The sequence below is a fragment of the Zootoca vivipara genome, chromosome 3 (assembly GCF_963506605.1).
Source record: "Zootoca vivipara chromosome 3, rZooViv1.1, whole genome shotgun sequence".
In the NCBI taxonomy this organism is placed as follows: Eukaryota; Metazoa; Chordata; class Lepidosauria; order Squamata; family Lacertidae; genus Zootoca; species Zootoca vivipara.
The window spans coordinates 102,355,679-102,376,462 of record NC_083278.1 but is presented as its reverse complement, the minus strand read 5'-3'; the positions used below and the strand labels follow the sequence as shown (position 1 = coordinate 102,376,462).

Sequence of the window (20,784 nt, the reverse complement as noted above, 5' to 3'; positions counted from 1 at the left end):
AGGGTGGGACAAGGAGAGAGGTGTCTCCGTGGCAACACGGGAGGAGGTAGACAATACCAATGGAGGGCATAGCTGTCAAGTCTCCCGTTTTTCGCGGGAAACCCCTGGATTTAGATCCATTTCCCGCTGGTCTCCCGAATTGAAACATATCCCGTAAATCCCCTGGATTTGCAGCTCTTCCTGGCGCTGGCAGCCATGTCCCGGTTCCTGGCTGGCTGCTCGCTCACTTGGCTTCGGAAATCGCCTCTGCACATGCCCGAGCATGGGCAGAAGCAATTTCTGGTGCCCAGACATGCAGACACGGGCAGCCTGGCACTGGAAGTTGCTTCTACGCATGTCCAGACATGCGTAGAAGCGACTTCCGGTGCTGCGCCACCGCTGATCCCTTATTTTCCCTTATTTTCCTATCCGGAAGTTGACGCCTATGATGGAGGGGAGGGGCTTCTGGCTCTGCTGACCTTGGCTGTGATTGGTTTAATGGAAAATGGTGAATACTTACCTGTGGCAGTTGCTGTGATGTAAAGTAGCATCTTAACTGGAAGTTCGGACCCTGCAAATTGTCTGGGGGAAGATGGGGAGTCGGGAGGCCGCCTTGCAGGAATCGCACTGGAACTCATTTGGATCTCCTTGGGGCCGGTGCAGCTGTAGGAATAATAAACAGCACTTCAGTCTTGATGCAACAAGCCGTTAGCAGTAAAACTGTTGTAATGCTCTCAAGCTGGCCAGCTCTTGTCTTATCCTTACAAAAGGGCTTGGGTTCCATAAAAGCCTAAAATCATATGCTGGAATTCTGCTGCAGAACATCCAACTTTCCTCGAGCAAGTTTGCCGGGTTAGTGGTGAGGAGTACGCATATATGTGGTGGGGGAAGCTTTAAGGACGTATTAAAGGGACCTTTCAGATCACTTTGCATAAACAATATGCTGAGCAGTGTATTGTGGGTGGCATGCATCTTCCCGATGTTTAGTCGGAATCTCCTTTCTCATAACTTGAAGCCACTGGTTCAAATCCTACCCTCCGAAGCAGGAGAAAACAAGCTTGCTCCATCTTCCATTTGACAGCCCTTGAGATTTGAAGATGGCTATCATATCTCCTCTCAGTCTCCTCTTTTCCAGGCTAAACACATTCTCCTCATAAGGCTTGCTTGGGACAATTCCAACTAAAGTGTTCCATCAATGCAAGGATTTCTGCTTCCACAACAGAACTCCTCCCCACCCCACCATGAGCAGCCAGCACCCTACCCAAATTGCGCTAGAGGGTTGGGTGAATCCCCAGAATCATAGAAGTGTAAGGGACACCTGAGGGTCATCTAGTCCAACCCCCTGCTATGCAGGAATCTCAGCTAAAGCATCCATGAAAGATTGCCATCCAACCTCTGCTTAAAAACCCTCTAAGGAAGGAGAGTCCACAAACTCCTGAGGTTCCACTGCTGAATAGCTCTTACTGTCAGAAAGTTCCTCCTGATGTTTAGTTGGAATCGGTTTCTTGTAGCTTGAAGCCAAGAGCATATGGGGCGGGGGGGGGGGGAGTGTTGTGGGCCTGAGAGGTGGGGGAAGTTCTGTAGCACACGCAGACATCTTTGTGCTGATGGAACAAGTTACTAAGCATCACATTGGATAAAACCCTCTGTGTGTGTGTGTGTGTGTTTAATAGCTCACTAAAGCAGCTGGGATTTTAGGAAACATTTAGAAATCTCTGGTGATATTTAGCATAAGGATCCAGGCACCTCTTTTTACCTGAGCATTCCAGGAACCCGCGACAGCCCTGACTGCAACTGCAGACAGGTGGAAGAGTTATTTCCTGAGCTGTTGTGCATATCTGCTGTCCTGCCTGTTAGTTGAGAAAGGTCTGTCCTTGTCAGTGATATTTTTGTATAAAAATAGGTGCTGGAGCTCAGCACGATCGCCTCCATTGTTCTTTAATAATGGCACCCACCAGAGAGGTGCTGGAAATGAGTTCCTGCCAGTTCCTGCTACAACAAACAAACAAACCCTGGTCTTTGTTATGTGGGTGTTTTCAATCTGTATGGCTGTTTTAAAATGCATGAAAGTAATGGCCGGGTACTGATTGATTTCCCTCTCTGCGAGCCTTTGTGAGGAGGAATGCACCCTAACAATAACACACATGCACTGCTAGTGATTTGGGGAAGGTGGTATTTAGTCCTTGGCTGTCCATACTCATGGAGGATCGGGCTATCAGCGAGTCACGGTGGATGTCAAAGCTGAGAACATTCCTGCATTGCAGTGGGTTGGACTAGATGACCCATGGTGTCCCTTCCATGAGAGAGGGAGAGGGCTATTGCATTCATGTCATCCTTATGGGCTTCCCATAGGCATGTGGCTGGCCGCTGAGAGAACAGAATGCTAGACCAGATAGATAGACCTTTGGTTTCATCCAGCGAGGGCTTTTCTAATGTTCTTACCAAGCGTGAGAACTGGGAGGCTGGCAGGATGGGGTAGGTTTCCTTCCTTTCCTTTTGCTGAGTCTTGGGTATGGGAATGCTGATTTGTGGTTGGTGTCCGGGTTTCCTTGCCACTGGTTTGGCTGGTGGTCTTCAGTAGTCCCACCATTAAAAAGGTAAAGGGACCCCTGACCATTAGGTCCAGTCATGACCGACTCTGGGGTTGCGGCGCTCATCTCGCATTATTGGCCGAGGGAGTCGGCGTACAGCTTCCAGGTCATGTGGCCAGCATGACAAAGTCGCTTCTGGCGAACCAGAGCAGCACATGGAATCGCCGTTTACCTTCCCGTTGTAGCGGTACCTATTTATCTACTTGCACTTTGATGTGCTTTCGAACTGCTGGGTTGGCAGGAGCTGGGACCAAGCAACGGGAGCTCACCCTGTCGCAGGGATTTGAACCGCCGACCTTCTGATCGGCAAGCCCTAGGCTCAGTGGTTTAACTCACAGCGCCACCCGCGTCCCAGTCCCACCATTAGAGGCCCGTTAAAGAGGAAGGTCCGTAGCTCAGTGACAAAGAGCATCTGCTTTGCATGCAGAAGGTCCCGGGTTCAATCCTCGGCATCTCTGGGTAGGGCTGGTAACGTCCTCCCGTTTGAAGAGCTGCTGCCTGCCTGTGTGGACAATACTGAACTAAAAGAATTACTATTAAAAGATTATTATTTGTTAAATTGTTATCCTCTGTTAAATGTGTATACCGCCTTTCATCAAAAGAGCAGAGGGTGGTCCTACAGAATAAAATACAAGATAAAACATAATTAAACCAAGACAAAAAAACCTCCTTCTTACAGATACGTTTAAAAGGCTGTAGGATATTAATCAGCCAAAGGCTGACAATGGACATAAGGCAGGTTGGCTTTTGCCTGTCAGAGTCTGGGTGCCCTGTTGCTTATTTTGGAATCTTCACTGCTAGTTGGGACTAGCAATCTCAGTTTGCCCATGATTTGTATTTGCTTCTATCTTGCCTTTCTCAGATGTATTTATCTATCTTACTATTTCTGTAGAGATCTGGGCACCGCAGGCCCCCGGGCGGCTGTTCCGGGACCCCACTCAACTGCTCCAGTGGCAAAAGCCTTGGAAGAGGCAGAAGGGGGTAGTGGTAGGAGAGGGGAAGAGAGCGAGCCCCAGAGGACAGGGAAGGACATTCGCCAGGAGCCAGCGGGGAACCTGGGAAGCCTGCAGTCGGGCTTGTCTTCTGCCAGTTGAAGAGAGTGCTTAGCCAGCGGAGAGGGGAAATCTATCTGCTGAGGGAAAAGCAAAAGCATTGTGGGCTGCCTTTAGAGGGCACTCTTGTTTAGCATTAGCACAAGTGGAGGCCGCTGGGCGCAAGCAAAGCCGAACAGGGGATAAGACAGGCAGGGCCCTGTCTGCATTGTATATCAATGGCTCCTCCTCATCCTAGAGAGTAGTGACTAGTGGGATGCCACAGGGTTCTGTCTTGGGCCCAGTCTTATTCAACATCTTTATCAATGACTTGGATGATGGGCTTGAGGGCATCCTGAGCAAGTTTGCAGACGACACCAAATTTTAATAAATTTTAGAAAGGGGCAAGGTTAGAAGCAGATGCACAAAGCATTTTTTTTAAATTAAAAAAGCAAGGCTCCTTTTTTTCTGCCTTGCACTCTGTCTCCACCTCAGAGCCAATGCGTCAGGCAAGGCGGGGCCTCGCCACTGCTGCCACTTCTCGGGACAAGCGCTGGCCTCCCTGAGCTTGGCTGTGGCATCACTGGTGGGGGAAATAGAGACATTCCAGGATCAAATCAGAAGCACTGATTTTCCAGCACTGTCCCTGGAAAATAGGGACACACTTGGAGGGTATGAAGCCTGTAGCCTCCACAGACACGCTGGGCCAACTGCTACTGTGCCCCCTCTCCCCCATATATTTGAGCGTTTGCAGAAAATGTGTGTCAACACTCGGCCCGCCACGTGGCAGGATGGCCTGCTTTCCTATGTGGTTGGAGCTGTCGTGTGGAAAGGGGTCGGCTTGTTTCTGCTGTGAGACGAGGTTGCAGTTGTGGTGGGAGGCGCAGAGCGTTTTGCTCGCTCGCGATAGTGCGCCCTGGGGACCGATAACTTAGCCGCTATAATAGATTGAACTGGGGAAAGGAGAACACCGCCGAGCCGGTTATATCTTCAAAGTGGTGTAATTAATCGGATTAGGCTAATCTGGAGAAGACCACAAGGGAAGAACCTGGCGATTGGGCAGAAGAATGGCGTATGAAATTCGGCTCTTGCTGATGCGATTTATGCAGTCGGCTAGGGTGAGGTCACACAGCTCGGAAACTTGCTTTCTCTTTGGCCCGTGGGAACTCCGGTTTGCATTGCAACACCTTTAAAGCAGCGTTCCGTGGAACTGCCCTCTGATTCTTGGTTGTGTAATCGTTTCCTGTGAATTTAGAAGCAGCTACCCTGTGCTTGACAAAAACCCTTCGCATGTTTCTCCCACCCCACCCCACCCTACCCCAGTCTTCATTCGGTTCAGGCCATGGACCGTTGCGTATGAAGTCAGCCTGCGACTTTGAAGCCAAGTGTCGGTGCCAAAGCAAGTACTTATTTCTATAAAGAATAGTATGGGTGGGGAAACAACCTCTTGCAGCTCTGAACTAGGCAACTTGTGGTAGGCTCGTTGTAGCCTTCAGTTTACCCTTCTCCCAAGCAAAAAGAGAGAGAGAATTGAATGAACGGTGCGAGAAGGAAGGAGTGCCCTGTCCACTTTTTGCTTTGCCCCAACAGCCACACTTGACACACTGCATCCATTCCACTTTCCCCCCTCCCGCATGCGAAATGCAGCCCCCAGTCCTGAAAAGATTGCTCACCCCCGACTTCCAGCTCTTTCGGTGATACGCAGTCCTATGAACGCTCCTTTTGTGTGCTCAGACATCTCATAGGAAGCCTCCTTATGATTTTCTGTTGTTGTTGGTTTTTTTAAATAAAGAAATGGGAGAGAGGATTAGATAGAATGGTTTACTACCTTTCACCTTTCCATTGAAGGCAGTACTGCTGTCTCTGGAGGCTACTTGCCGATTGGGTAGTGCTGGTATAGGAAAAGTGGAGCTCGGTGGAAGACTTGGCTTAAAATAGGTTTCACACACACACAGAGAGAGAGAGAGAGGCATCATGAAGTCCACAAAGCTGAACGGCGGAGGACATAGACCTGTCTCTCCTGCCCAATGTGCCCGGTTGAAAAGGCCAAATGTCCACACAGGTCATGCTGAAATGACAATAGCCGGCTGAATGCTTTTTCTAGAAACTTTGAACCGGTCGCCTTTCCCCCCCCTTGGCCTCCCGCTGCTCTGTTTGTGTGCACAAGAGTTTCAAGTTGCTGTGTAGATCAGCAGAATCTTCTTGGTTAGGGTAGTATGCATAAATATTTCTTAAGATATAAACATCCTGTATACCGAGTGGGGTGGGAGTGCCGATGGGGAAATAAGACAAGCTGGAACGCAGCAGATCCATTGTATGAGTCGAAACCTGGTCTGTGCCCCTCTCTCTTCCCCACCCGCTGTTCAACATGGATTGCTCGTGGGTCTGTGTTTTCTAAATGCTTGTCAGACATTCCTGCCTCCCTGACCTAGGAAGTTGTCCCACTTCCACAAGGACTTCTGTTTGTGCTGTCAAACTTTCCTTCCTCCTCTCCTCCCTGCGACCCCTACAGATCTGGGAGCCCCCCAGAACAGATTTGGAGGGCACATGGTGGGGAGAGGGGCTGCCGTGGAAGTCCTTGCACAAACAGGATGGCAGTTCTTTTGATGTGACACCCCGCCCGCCCCCCCTTGCAACATGGGTGTTGCTTTAATCCAGGGCAAAGACGATCTGAGTGCTTTCTTCATAGGAATAATAGAATCACAGAGTTGGAAAGGGATCGCAGGGGGTCATCTAGTCCAACCCCCTGCAATGCAGGAATCTTTTTGCCCCACGTGGGGCTCGAACCCACGACCCTGAGGTTCAGAGGCCCATGCTCTGCAAACTGAGCTATCCTAGCTGCTTCATGTTTATAGAGATGGAAGGCAACTGTGTCCTCTTTGCATGCGGCCTGTGTGTCATGAGGCCCATTCTTGGCAGGGTGAAGAGGAATGGGGTGGAAGTACTGAGCTTTGATGCAGGGGAGGGGCTGCGTAGTCTTTCAGGACATCCCCTGCTGTTTCTGCAGCAACCGGGGAGGCACTTGGGCCTGGACCGGCTGGGTAGAGCTCACCTTTGTCTCCAAGGATGCTAAGGCTCTAACAGACTCAGCTTACTCTCAGGAGTGCCCTGCTTGCTTGCCTAGTCCCATTGCTTGGGACCCGAAATTTGTGTGAATCACTGGTCCCACCCTGCTCTTCATAAGGAAGGCGTGTGCCAGTCTAATTGCTGTAGGTCATGGCATCATTAAAGGTAAAGGTAAAGGGACCCCTGACCATTAGGTCCAAGTGTGACCGGATGTGAGGGCGATCTGGCTGCGACATCTGTCACCCCATTGATCGCCAGGGTTGATTCGGCTGATCTGGCTGGCTAGGCGGGTGTCCCCTTCCTCCCTCACCGCTCCATGTGCGTCCCTCCCGAAGCTGCGCGCTCGGTGGAAGAGGACGACCTTCCCAGATAGAAGGAGTGTACCGTTCTTCGGTCAAGGGTATACGATAGCTGCGCTCCCCTGCTAGAACCTCCAAACAAGCTCAAGGTCCAAGTGTGGCCGACTCTGGGGTTGTGGCGCTCATCTCATGTTATTGGCCGAGGGAGCCGGCGTATAGCTTCCAGGTCATGTGGCCAACATGACAAAGCCGCTTCTGCCGAACCAGAGCAGCGCACGGAAACGGCGTTTACCTTCCCGCCGGAGCGGTCCCTATTTATCTACTTGCACTTTGAGGTGCTTTTGAACTGCTAGGTTGGCAGGAGCTGGGACTGAGCAACGGGAGCTCACCCCGTCACGGGGATTCGAACCGCCGACCTTCTGATCAGCAAGCCCTAGGCTCTGTGGTTTAACTCACAGCGCCACCTGCGTTCCTCCAATGGCATCATTAAGTTGGAATAAATTGATTTTTAAAAAATACATGTCCCTCCATGAGCTATCTTGACCTTGGTGCTAGTTCTTAAATTTAAAATGCTTAGAATTAAAATCTTAAGTTAAAAATATTCACTTCCGACACCTCTTTTTATGTTCTTGTTCTGAGCAAAGGAATTGCATATAATAGGTTTCCAAGCAGGGCTGTTTGTATTCCTTTCTGCTGCAGTCATGGCATGCAGGCGCAGAAAATAAGTATTCACTGTCCTGGGAATTTCAGCTTTTCATCTTAAATATTTCAGCACTCGTTGCAAGAAGGGGGCTGGAAATGCATCAGCCTTGATGAAATGGGGAGACTGGGGACTGGGGAAGGAATAGGGCTGCAGTTGAACATGATTTTGAATCAATCATGGAGATTGCTATCCTCTCCCCTACAAAAGCAGAATAATAAATTGTGCAGAATGCAACTGCATATCCAATTATTATTAAACTGCATGGATGTATGCAGGTAGCAAGATTCTGTGTGTATGTGGCGTGGAGGGGGGGGAGAATATTTCCTCTTCCCCCCAAAAAAACATTTGTGCAAAACAAAACAAAACACGGCCCTGCGTCCTGACACAATGTAAAATAAACTTCAGAGCCACAATGTATACTAATGGCCAGTTGCTTGAGCGGTTTTTAAAGGGGCTTCAATAAATTTGTGGCTCTCAACCAACATAGTTCAATGGAACCTCCACGGCCAAACATAGTGTAGCTTTCGAAATTGGTTGCTACGGAACAAACTGTTCGTGGATGTCTTCACACCTGGCTGAGAACCAGGCATCTAGGTGTGATCAGACGCGCTTACCCAGAACACTGTGTGTCTGTCTGCAGCAGACCTGTAGGGCGAGAGAGTCTCATGAGTGAGCAAGCACTGCCTCATCTTGAAATCCCTTGTGGGAGGGTGTGTTAGTTGTCAGCACATCTTTGTAGCTGTAGTTCGATTAGGAACTTCTTGCCTTGCTCATTTACTTTCGAGCAGTGTTAGAAACTCAGATATATAAGCTAATATATAAGGCCCTGACACTGAGGTCCAGCTCTGAGGGTTACAGGGAACCCAGAAAGTGGGCCTTCTCGGTAGTGGCGCCCTCCCATCAGATGTCAAGGAGATAAATAACTACTGGGAATTTTTTAGTGCTAGGTGTTTTATTATGCTTTCACATTTGTTGGAAGCGGCCCAGAGTAGCTGGGGCAACCCTGTCAGATGGGCGGGGTACAAATAATAAAATTATTATTATTAATTGCCAAAAGGTACCTTAAACCTAGGTTACAGTCACCATAATGTCTAGGTGTCTTTTTTGCAGTGGGAATGTTGATGCTTAATCAGACCCCTCATTATTATTATTATTATTATTATTATTATTATTATTATTATTATTATTATTTCTATACCTCTCTATGGGACCCAGGTGGCACTGTGGTTAAACCACTGAGCCTAGGGCTTGCTGATCAGAAGGTCGGCGGTTCGAATCCCTGTGACGGGGTGAGCTCACGTTGCTTGGTCCCAGCTCCTGCCAACCTAGCAGTTCGAAAGCACGTCAAAATGCAAGTAGCTAAATAGGAACCGCTACAGCGGGAAGGTAAACGGCGTTTCCATGTGCTGCTCTGGTTTGCCAGAAGCAGCTTTGTCATGCTGGCCACATGACCTGGAAGCTATACGCTGGCTCCCTCGGCCAATAATGCGAGATGAGCGCGCAACCCCAGAGTCGGTCACGACTGGACCTAATGGTCAGGGGTCCCTTTACCTTTACCTTATACCTCTCTATATTTCTTATTTGTTTTACACTAAGGTTTTAGGACCAGTTTTGTATATACATGTGTTTTTATTAAATACTACCTGTACCTGGCCACGGGTTAGGACCCCAGTTTCCCAGGACAGGTGTATGACGTAATGACACCCCTCTCTCTGTTTCCCCCGGTGTGTGACATCATCTTCCCCCGCGTAACATCGCCCTCCACCCTGACCCCTCTCTCTTTCCCCCTCACATACCATATGCACATTTTGGGGAGGGTCTGGGCGGTTCCCCTGGCGGATCCCGGTGGGTGAGGGGGTAGGTGGTCCAGGTGCAATCCCTTATCTTAGGCGGACATGCCGAGGGTGGGGGAGACGAGAGGCGACAGTGGCAAAGGGACAGGATCCGGCCCCCGGTCTGGAAGAAGGAGCCAACTACCATATGGACATGTTGGGGAGGGTTTCCCGCTTCCCCCGCCGGATTCCGGCGGGCGAGGGGGCAGACGGGGCAGCAGCAGGTCCTTAGGGAAGCCAGACATGTCGAGGCCGGCAGGGAGAGCCGAGGTGGCGACGACGGAGGGAGAGGATCCCACCCCCGCTCTCCCAGAAGGAGCCGCAGGCCACCCGTGCCAGCACCCTCTGCACACTCGCATCGGAACGGCACCACCGTGTTCCCCGCGGCATCCTGGGAGTAAAGAATGTAGTATAGCGTCTGTTCCTTTGACATCCAACAAAGGGTGCTATTTTTACAAAACATCATGTTTTTACCTGTCACAGGTGTGACATCTGTATAATCTAAGTATATACAAACACTCCCGTATTGGAATGCAATGTTGTGTCAAAATTTCAAACCAATCGGTCAAGAACTTTCAGAGATTTCTGGACATTTATATTTTTATTTATATAGATTAAATAAAATACAGAAATTTGCAGAGCTTTCTGATATCTTAATTTATCTAGGATGGACTGAACTTTTTTGCAATTCCTTTCATATGGAACAGGGAGCGTGCTTGTTTTCTCCTGCTCTTGAGGGTAGGACTCAAAGCATTGCCTTCAAGTTACAAGAAAGGAGATTCTATACAATCATAGAGTTGGAAGAGACAACAAGGGCCATCCAGTCCAACCCCCTGCCAAGCAGGAAACACCATCAAAGCATTCCTGACAGATGGCTGTCAAGCCTCCGCTTAAAGACCTCCAAAGAAGGAGACTCCACCACACTCCTTGGCAGCAAATTCCACTGTCAAACAGCTCTTACTGTCAGGAAGTTCTTCCTAATGTTTAGGTGGAATCTTCTTTCTTGTAGCTTGAATCCATTGCTCCGTGTCTGCTTCTCTGGAGCAGCAGAAAACAACCTTTCACTCTCTTCTATAGGACATCCTTTTAGATATTTGAACACAGCTATCATATCGCCCCTTAACCTTCTCTTCTCCAGGCTAAACATACCGAGCTCCCTAAGCCAGGCATCCCCAAACTGTGGCCCTCCTGATGTTTTGGCCTACAACTGCCATCATCCCTAGCTAACAGGACCAGTGGTCAGGGATGATGGGAATTGCAGTCCAAAACATCTGGAGGGCCGAAGTTTGGGGATGCCTGCCCTAAGCCATTCCTCATAAGGCATTGTTTCCAGGCCTTTGACCATTTTGGTTGCCCTCCTCTGGACACGTTCCAGCTTGTCAGTTTCCTTCTTGAACTGTGGTGCCCACAGTATTCCAGGTGAGGTCTGACCAGAGCGGAATACAGTGGTACTATTACTTCCCTTGATCTAGATGCTATACTCCTATTGATGCAGCCCAGAATTGCATTGGCTTTTTTAGCTGCTGCATCACACTGTTGACTCATGTCAAGTTTGTGGTCTACCAAGACTCCTAGATCCTTTTCACATGTACTGCTCTCAAGCCAGGTGTCTCCCATCCTGTATTTGTGCCTTTCATATATATTTTTTTGCCCAAGTGTAGTACTTTACATTTCTCGTTGTTAAAATTCATCTTGTTTGCTTTGGCCCAGTTGTCTAATCTGTTAAGGTCATTTTGAAGTGTGATCCTGTCCTCTGGGGTATTAGTCACCCCTCCCAATTTTAAACCAAGCAGTTTAAAAAGAAGTTGCTGTTTCCTCCTTGGCAGGGGGTTGGACTGGATGGCCCTTGTAGTCTTTTCCAACTCTGTGATTCTATGATTCTATGTAATTTATACGTTGCCTTGTTAGCTCTGGAAAGGTGTCTGGTGAACGTTGTCAATGAGCTGAATGGAGCTAAGTCAAGTTTATGAATTAAATGGTCCCCGTCTTGCTTCCTAGGTGGTGCCGTGGCTCAGCAAGTTCCCGTGCAAGCCATCCAGGTGCATCAGCAGACGTCTCCCACAACTGACAGCAGTACTGACCTCACCCAGACCTCTTCCAGCGGGACAGGTAAGCAGCCACCAAATCTCTCGCTGCCACATAACTCTGGGTAGGGAATGGGGAACTTTCTTTTCTATCAGGGCCGTTGACTCACAGAAGACAACCACAGCCTTTTGTACCCCTGGGCTTCCATCCCTTGGCTGCTGGCTCCTGTGGTCACCAGTCAGCTGACCTCTGTCTCTCCTATCAGTGTTGTTTGAAACACTTCCCAGGCACGGTGTCCAGCCAATCAGGAGAGACCAGTGGTGGAGAGTACGTGCTATTGGGCTCCACTGCCTAAGAACCCCCGCCCCGACCAACCTAGACCTAGGCCTTTCAGGGTTGCCACATGCCCTCTTTTTGCAGGACATGCCCTCTTTTTCATGGGTATGTAAAATGAGAGTCGCCATTGCGATCTATAGTTAGAAGCAGAAGTCAGCAAATGTGTCCCCTACCTACCTTTTTATCCACGGGAGAGGCTGAGCAGGGAAAGGATTGATGTCCAAAGCGGCTTTCTTCAACCTTGCTTCCCTGAATGCCATTGGACTACAACTCCCACCATCCATGTCCGGCGGCTGAGCTGGCGGGATGCTGGGGGTTGTAGTCAAACAACGTGCGAGGAGGACCCAAGCTTGAAGAACTATGACCCTAATGGTTTTCTTTCTCTCCCCACACCTGGCAAAGTCTGCTACCCAAACACTTTGTGAGGCTGGAGTCTTCCAGCTACCCATGTAGCCTGGATGAAATGAGGTAGCAGGATAAATCTGGCCCATGCTTGTTCTAGGCCTTGCAAGGCTTTACTTTCACCCACACCTACATCCTTCCAATTGAACCTGCTGGTTCTGACTTGCGGTTGTGTAGATTTGTAGTCTGTGTGCCCTCCCTGGGCTTATTGAGTGCTGTTACAGAGGCACCTGAGCTGCCCACCCCCCTTTGCTTGCGCAGCTCCCTGCAATCGGAGCTTCTTTTAAAGATCATTCTTGTCCCAAGCACTGCTCTGCGCAAAAGTATATCATTGCTTACAAGGTCACTGTCTCCTTCTAGTTCATCAGCAGACCCTTGTCAGTGCTGATAGGCCAGCAGGAGAATGCCTGAGAAACTTAGAGGAAAGTATTTATTCTAATATAGTGTTACTCTAGGGCCATCTAGTGGGTGTTTGCTCGCATGCATGCATATAGTGGTCCCTCTACTTAAGAATTACTCGACATCAGTAGGTTTTGACTTAAGAACGGGACGCTTACAAATTTTTCTACATCCGAACGGAAACTGTTGGCAGCTTTAAATGCGGTTTCCTCGACTTACGAATTCTTACATGCGGTTTTTTCGACTTACGGATTTTTCCGAATATTTTTTCCCCTATGGGAAACCGCGTTTCGACTTCCGAACTTCTCAACCTACGAATGTGCATTCGGAATGAATTAAGTTCGTAAGTCGAGGGACCACTGTGTGTGTGTGTGTGTGTGTGTGTCACACACACACACACACAATGAGAGAGAGAGAGAGGTACCTCGTTTGAGTCTGCTTTGTCGAGCATCCATTTCGTCGAATGTCCGCAACAGCAAACCCAGAAGTACCAGAACAGGTTACTTCCGGGTTTGCCGCATGCGCAGAAGCGCCGACACTTTGTCGTGCGTCCTTTTCATGTAGCGTCCAGGGCTCTGGAACAGATCCTGGTCGCAAAATAAGGTACGACTGTACACACACACACACACACACACACACACACACACACACACACACCCAACTTTCTATTCAAAGGAGTTCTATCGCGGCTGTTTCCAAACCAGCCCAATTCCTATTTCAGGGATATTTTGTACATTACCTGGTAGCAAAGGGGGGTTTGCCTCTTACGGTACTCTCAGCAGAGAGTTGCAGGCAGTCCCAGTTTCCTGATGAGGACCCCTGCATGACACATGAAAATATGAAAACAAACCAGAAAAATTGGAGCCCGTTCTCCCAAAAAAGGAGATGAAAACCCTGGGGTTTCCCATTTTTTTTTAAAAAAAAAAGGTGGGGTGGGGGACCCTTGAAAAATGAGAAGGGACAGCTCCCCCCAATCTTTCCACGTGTTTTCAAGGCCTTCACATCTCTATTCCTTATTTGTCTTTAGGTGTACACTTTAACATACCCCTAACAAAACATAGTGTGTAGGAGTGTAATTATTATTGTTTTTGCAAAATTTGAGAGCTGGCTGGATTTTCCAGCAGCCGGCTGGAAGAGGAGAAGACCTGCATTATTATTATTATTATTATTATTATTATTATTATTATTATTATTATTATCTTAATACCCCGCCCATCTGGCTGGGTTTCCCCGGCCACTCTGGGCGGCTTCCAACAAATATAAGAATACATCAAAATATCACAGATTAAAAACTTCCCTAAACAGGGCTGCCTTTAGGTGTTTTCTAAATGTCAGGTAGTTGTTCATCTCCCTGACCTCCGATGGAAGGGCATTCCACAGGGCGGGCGCCGCTACCGACAAGTGTATGTGCAGACCAGTGTATTCCGGTTGTCTTGGCGCTGACGTGTTCCCATGTGCATAACCCCTGTCCTCAACCCACCCCATCCCCACATGCCAGCCATGACGTCTGTTTTCTGGCAGGTGTTGGGAAGCCCTGAAAGCATTGTGCTTCCTGTGTCAGCTGAATCCTTTATAAAGCAAATGTATGCAATGAGCTGGTCATGGGCCCAGGAATCCCATTTGAGGTTTTCAAGCCATTGCTTGATGGCTGTATGCATAGATCTTCACTGGATCTGCATCTTAAAAACAAGCAAGATAACAGACTCAAGCTGAGGCAGCAGAGGGGACTGAGGCATTGTGGGTGTGATGCCATCTATTTTAATTGTGCCTTGTCCCCCTTTCTTTTGCCAGTGACCCTGCCAGCTACGATCATGACTTCGTCCGTGCCAACCACCGTAGGGGGCCATATGATGTACCCCAGTCCTCACGCAGTGATGTACGCGCCTACATCAGGCCTGACAGATGGTGGCCTTGCCGTTCTCAATGCCTTCTCCCAGGCGCCATCTGCAATGCAGGTTTCACACGGCCAGGTCCAGGATCAGGGTAAGACTGGAGGCGGACTTTTCATTTACGTAGAATGCTCTTATCACACTTCTGTAGCTTCAGAGGGCTCTCAAAGCAGCTTGCGGAATATTCTCAAAATAAAATGCATCCATCTATCGTGTTTCTCATATTATAAGACACGTCTTATATTTATTTTTTCCTCAAAAAAACACACTATGGCTTATTTTCAAGGGATGTTTTATTTTTTTCCTCCTCATCCTGCCACGGCCGGCATTGCTGCTGCGCCTATCACTATGTCTTATTTTCGGGGTATGGCTTATATTCCTTGAATGCTTAAAAATCCTGCTATGGCTTATTTTATGGGTATGTCTTAAAATATGAGAAACAGGGTAGTACAGGGGCAGGTGTTGCTTGGTGTCCGCGATTCGGTTAGAACGACAGCTCTCCCCAAAATCGCCTGAAGGGTGTGGGGCTGAGGTGTTGTATCTTGCTCAGCTCATGATGACATCCGTCTTCCCTGATGCACAATGGTGTTTCTGAAAGAGTGAATGATCTTCATTCTGCCATGTGTTGGGTTCCTCAGAGCAAAGAGATAGATAGATGATAGATAGATAGATAGATCGATGATAGATAGATAGATAGATAGATAGATAGATAGATAGATAGATAGATAGATAGATAGATAGATACCAAGTAGAAGAGGACAGCACTCTGCCCTGAGGAGCTTACAATCTAAATTTTGAAGCAGTGGAAGGGGAAGAAAGTGGAGTCAAGGGAATACACAGGAAAGAATGTGTGATTATTTAAGTTACATCTGCTCAGGGTTAAGTTACACTTGGGTTTGGAAAGAGATATGAGGATAATTCCAGAGAGGAAGATTTGAGAAGGGTGAAAAGGAGCACCTGCATGTTTTTGATGCGTAGCTCAGTGGCAGAGTGCATGTTTTGCAGAAGGTCCTGGATTTGTAGTTATCTGTAGGGATCTCAGGTACCAGTTTGTAAGAAAGACCTCTGCTGGAGACTTGTCAGAGCTGCTTGCTAGTAAGTAGGGTTGCCATATTTGAAACAGTGAAAATCTGGACAGAAAAGTTGCTGAGCTTTTTTAAAAACACACAACAACAACAACAACAGACCAGTGGAGCTGCTTTATATATTTTAATATACTTAAGCTTTATCGAAATATATACACATTTCTATTTCGGTGAGTCTCCATCCTGCATTTCAGCAGGAGATTCAGTGATCACTGCTTTTATAAAGCATGTTTTAGGACAGCTTTTGTTCAATAGAACATTGCTTGCTCTCTTTGAAATGGCTCATTTTGTTTCTAGCTTTAATTATATTTGTTCTGGGTATATTTTCGTTTATGCCACTATGATTACACCTGAATTGTTCTGGATCATTTGAAGGTGGCGCTGTTGGCGCTGTTAGTTTTGGGTAGTGGCTAACGGCACCCTTGTGATGTTTTCTTTGGCAGGTGGAGTCCCTCAGGTGTTTCTGACAGCACCATCAGGAACAGTTCAAATCCCAGTCTCAGCTGTCCAGCTTCACCAGGTAGGTTTGCCATTTAAGTAGACTTACATTTTCCCCAGACTGGGACTGCAGTCCTATTGAACCTTAAGGGATTGTGCTTCTGAGGCAACGGGATTGTGCTGAAAGGCTGGCTGTAATTTTCTTTGCACCCTGTTGAACATATAGCAAGATACACAGCTACCAGGTGTGTTTCCCAAGTTGCCTTGTGTACTGAATTGCAGCAATCCCATTTTCTTGCATTTCTCTATTGTTTCATTCAAGCGTCAAGGCTCCTAGGGATGAAAGCAGACAGTGGCCTGGTTCACACATAACACTAAGCCAAACTATGGCTTTGTGTGAACAGGCAAGCGTGCTAACGCAACAATTAGAAAATCACAGCTGCTTCACTCCCCACTCCTGCTGCTACACTGCCAGGAACTACCGATAAGTGTTACAGTCAAGCCTGGGTTTGTGATTTATCTCGCTCCAAACAAAGAAAGAGAAAACCAACGTTTGTTCTAGGCTTACTGCTCTTGGAGTGTTTGGCAGCTACAAACCACAGTTAAACTATGTGTTATGTAAGTTCTTTCTTTTGTCTGAATCAGGCACCCCTAAACTTCGGCCCTCCAGATGTTTTGGCCTACAACTCCCATGATCCCTAGCTAACAGGACCAGTGGTCGCGGAAGATGGGAATTGTAGTCCAAAACATCTGGAGGGCCGAAGTTTGGGGATGCCTGGTCTGAATATTCCAACATTCAGCTTCATTGGATGGCCCTGAATTATAATATTCTGGGAGTGGGATATAAGCTCATATTCCTACATTTTTCCACAGCATACATAATCTGTCATGTCCCTCATTACTTGTCTTTCCCCCCAAAAAGTAAAAAGCCCCAAACTTTGTAACTTTCCTCCATAGGGTAGTTGCTTCTTCCTCTTGATCACATTGATTTGCTTTTTCTTCATGTTTTGATGAGTGCAACATATTTGCGAGATCGTATCTTGACTTACTATTATCCTGAGACACACACAAGCTTTGTAGTCCTTTCACTTATCCTTTGTCATCAAGCTATGATTAAATTAGGAAATCCCTAATTAACTTAGCTTTTTGTTTCATCCAAACTGAAACTATGGTTACTAGCACCGGAAGAAATCAGTATCTACTAGCATTGGAAGAAATCAGGATCTTAAACCAATTTCAAAATGGTCTAATATCCTGACTTGTTCTGCAGCTGGTTACCATAGTTTCCTGGTTTGGGCAGACAGGAAACTATGGTTAGTTAGAAGCTTTCTGGTGTAATTTCAGCCCATGCTAAAGAGAAGGGGCTTTGAGATTTGATAGTCTGAGCCAGCTCTGAATCCTGTTTATACAAGAAAATACCACCTTTAAGTAAAACAAATCCATGTATATTCTTCTCTGACCACTTCAATATGTGTACCTCCATATGGTGAAATAATGAGAGAACCATGTGAAATTAGAAGCAAATGGTGTGTTTCACGTGATTGCGCATCAGTCTGTCCTGTGACAGTTGAGGCCATCACGCAAATGCATTTCCTAAGCTAGTGTTTCCCGATCTTCTGAAACCTGCGTTCCGAATCTTCTTTTCTGGATGAAGGCACACCTCATTCTTACACTCTTAAGAGAAATTCACCACCACAGCCTGCAACCAACTTTGTCTGACTTAATCATTTTTAGTTTTAAGATTATTTTAACTGCCTTGGGGTGCCTTGGGAGAGGGAGGGGTTGTATATAAATATAGGATAGAGGTAAGTAAAACAAGCAATTCATGTGCTGTTTGGAGGCAAGTGCTCCTTTGCTTAACAGTTCCTCCTTCGTTCTTTTGCCTCCGCAGATGGCTGTAATCGGGCAGCAGTCCAGCAGCAGCACCAACTTGACAGAGCTGCAAGTGGTCAACTTGGACACATCGCATGGCTCCAAGAGTGACTGAGCAACTGTGGGGGGAGGGAGGGGGAACCTGGGGGGCAGAAGGAGAGAGACAGAGGAGAGGGTGTCTCCCTGGCACCCAAACCCGCAGCGGCTGCCTCCGGCTTTTAAAGCCTGTGCGTGGCTCCCAAAGCTGCTCCCAAAGCTGCACCAGGATCTCTGCGGTCCCTGTTTTTCTATGGACTCTGTCACTTATTTATTGTTGCCTTTTTCACGTTTTCTTTCCTTTTCTCTCAACACTTCACACTGACACACACGCACAAATACACACACACACAAAAACACATATTAAAGTGGCTGTTGAGGCCAGCGGCAGGGAGCTGAGCCTGGGCTGTTAAGGGGGGGGTTGCTTTGTTACCTTTGGACGCTGCATATACAGTGCTTTTATTTGTGTGTGTGTGTGTGTTTGTTTGGTTTTGTTTTCCCCTCCTCACTCCAGCCAAAGAAACGTGTCTCTCGTGTGTGGGGGAACTTTACTCCGCCATGTGTATATAATATATAGAAGAAGAAAAACCTTCCGTCGTCATCGCCAGAGCGGGAGCTCCTTCTCCCCCTCTGCACAGCATGTCCACGAACTTCCTCAGCTCAGTCTGCAACCTGAGCAGCCAAGACTGTGGCAGGGAGATAAACTGGGACGCAGAAGGGTCTGAAGCCATCGTCATCCAAAAGGGAGCCTCTTGTTTCTGCTGTCATTTTATTTTCACTTTTAACCTATGCTGGAGCAAAGGGTCATCTCTCTCTCTCTCTCCCTCACCCCCATCACCCCCAGGTTCAGGTTGTCCAGCTGGCTGCAGCAATGTGCCTTCAAGCAAATCAGTGATGTGTTGTGGCCTGGCCTCAGCACAGCGACCCTTGCCTCTTACGCTTGGCTTGCAAAGAGGGGTCGCTCCCGCCGGTGCCCTCCTTCCCCTTAGGCTCTGTTGTGGGTGGTCAGAAACTGGGCGAGGAGAGGCAAGAGCACATTGGCGGCAACCCTGGAACCATTCCTTCCCTCGAAGCTTGTGTTTGGTTGGCGAGAACCTGCCGGCTTTAGGAGCACGTGCCCCAGGGTGTGTGAGCGAGCAGCGAAACACATTTCACTGCCAGTCAGGGCGCTTTTAAACACCGCCCTGCCCACTTCCTTGGGTCATACCCAGCAACCATTAAGCCCCATCGTTGCAACGGATGCATCCTCTCGGGCAAGCTTTGTTCGTATTTGCAGGGGCTGTCCCTCTTGAGAAGGTCGAGGAGTTGAGCCGCGGCCCTTTTTCTAAGTAATCGGGGAGAAGGATGTAAAGGAAAAGTGTCAGAAGCAGAGGGAAAGCTCTATTTTTGTAAGTTTTGAACTCCACAGGCCTTCCCAAGGCTGTTGTGCCCACGATTTGAGACCTCTCACCCCATCCCCCCGAAAACAAGACGATTCGTCCCCTTGAAAGTGTGTTCCGCCTGCACCTGCTGCTTCCGAGTCTACCGTCCTCAGTTGGGACTGGCTAGGACTCGGCAGGCTTAAGAGTGGTGGGAACGCACCTCCCCGGCAGGAGAAAGGCAGCGCCGGATGAGTAAGGCGACAACCGCCGTCAGGTCTTTGTGCTTTAGAAAATTCCTTATTGTGTAGCTCCGTGGTTTGGGGTCAGCAAATGCAAAAAACAAAACAAAAAGGGAATAGCTGCAAGGGAGATCAGGAAGGGCATGGTGCTACCAGTGGGAGGGGTGTGCATGTGATGAAGCTATCCCATTGGGGAAAGCACTCTGCCGTTGGATAGTTTTCTTGCCACACAATCATGCACTTCATTTTAACCAATCCGGAAGTGGCGCAGGAAAGGAATTCTTTATCCCCCTTCCACACACACACACACACAGGCCTACTTTGGAGCAAGGAGGCTGCAGACTTTTAGAGAAAGGAAGCAGCTGCTGAAATCCTTTTTTAAAACTAAAAAAAAAGACAAAAGAAGCCTTCGGGGGGGCGGGAAAGGACTTTATTTTTCTAAATGTTAAACTCAGTATTTATGTAATTCTCAAAGGAATTAAAAGTCTGGCTCCTGTACAGTTTTCATGGGGTTTGTACTTGGGGTGCGGGTGGGTGGGGAAGAAAGGGCCATGGGGTGGGGAGGGGAAAAGGAGGAGGAGGAGGAGGAGGAGGAGGAAAGGGGCCTTTTCAATTTGTATTGTCACCTTTATGAAATTATTTCCATCAACATTAGCGTTTAAGCTGTTCTCCTGCCTCAAGCACTTGGGTCAAGCTTGATGGGAAGGTCCTGACAGTGGAGGGAAGGGTGACTTTCTTTTTAAGTTTTATTTTCCCCTTTCCCAACTTTGCTTCAGTTGAAATCTACGGATGAAGGGTGGTATACAAATTTTAATATTTTTATTATTATTAATAATAATAATGGAGTTGACCATACTGTGGAAATTAAGCCCAGCTCACTCACACCCGCTTATGTATTTTGGTAAAATGGACTCTGTAACTTCTGACCAAGGGGTGCCTCTGAATACTCCCATATGAAACACAGAATTAGCACAGTTTCTTCCCTGGTGTGCTAGTATTGTAAATGTCAGAAAGCGTTCAAAAATTGTGTCCCCCCCCCTACTGCAGCGTAAGGAATAGAGTTTGTTCTACCACCTCTCTTCAAGTCACATTTCCAAAGGGGTAGTAGCAGTGTCAGTCTTTGAGGGTGCCACAAGACACTTGGTCGTTTTTGCTGCAAGAGACCAACAGATTTACTACAGCACAAGGTTTCTTGGACTCA

General features: G+C 47.9%; 1 protein-coding gene across 2 annotated transcripts in view; it reads left to right on the top strand.

Annotated features, from left to right (window-relative positions):
• The window catches only part of SRF (serum response factor), a 69,252-nt gene extending 49,143 nt beyond the window's left edge, over positions 1–20,109 (top strand). For both annotated transcript variants that reach the window (XM_035111160.2, XM_035111159.2), the window contains 4 exons: positions 11,500–11,610; positions 14,455–14,646; positions 16,081–16,157; positions 17,967–20,109. In XM_035111160.2, coding sequence (XP_034967051.2) covers positions 11,500–11,610; positions 14,455–14,646; positions 16,081–16,157; positions 17,967–18,062 — 476 coding nt within the window. In that variant the 3' untranslated portion in view covers positions 18,063–20,109. The remainder of the gene's footprint in view (positions 1–11,499; positions 11,611–14,454; positions 14,647–16,080; positions 16,158–17,966) is intronic.
• The last annotated feature ends 675 nt before the right edge of the window (positions 20,110–20,784 follow it).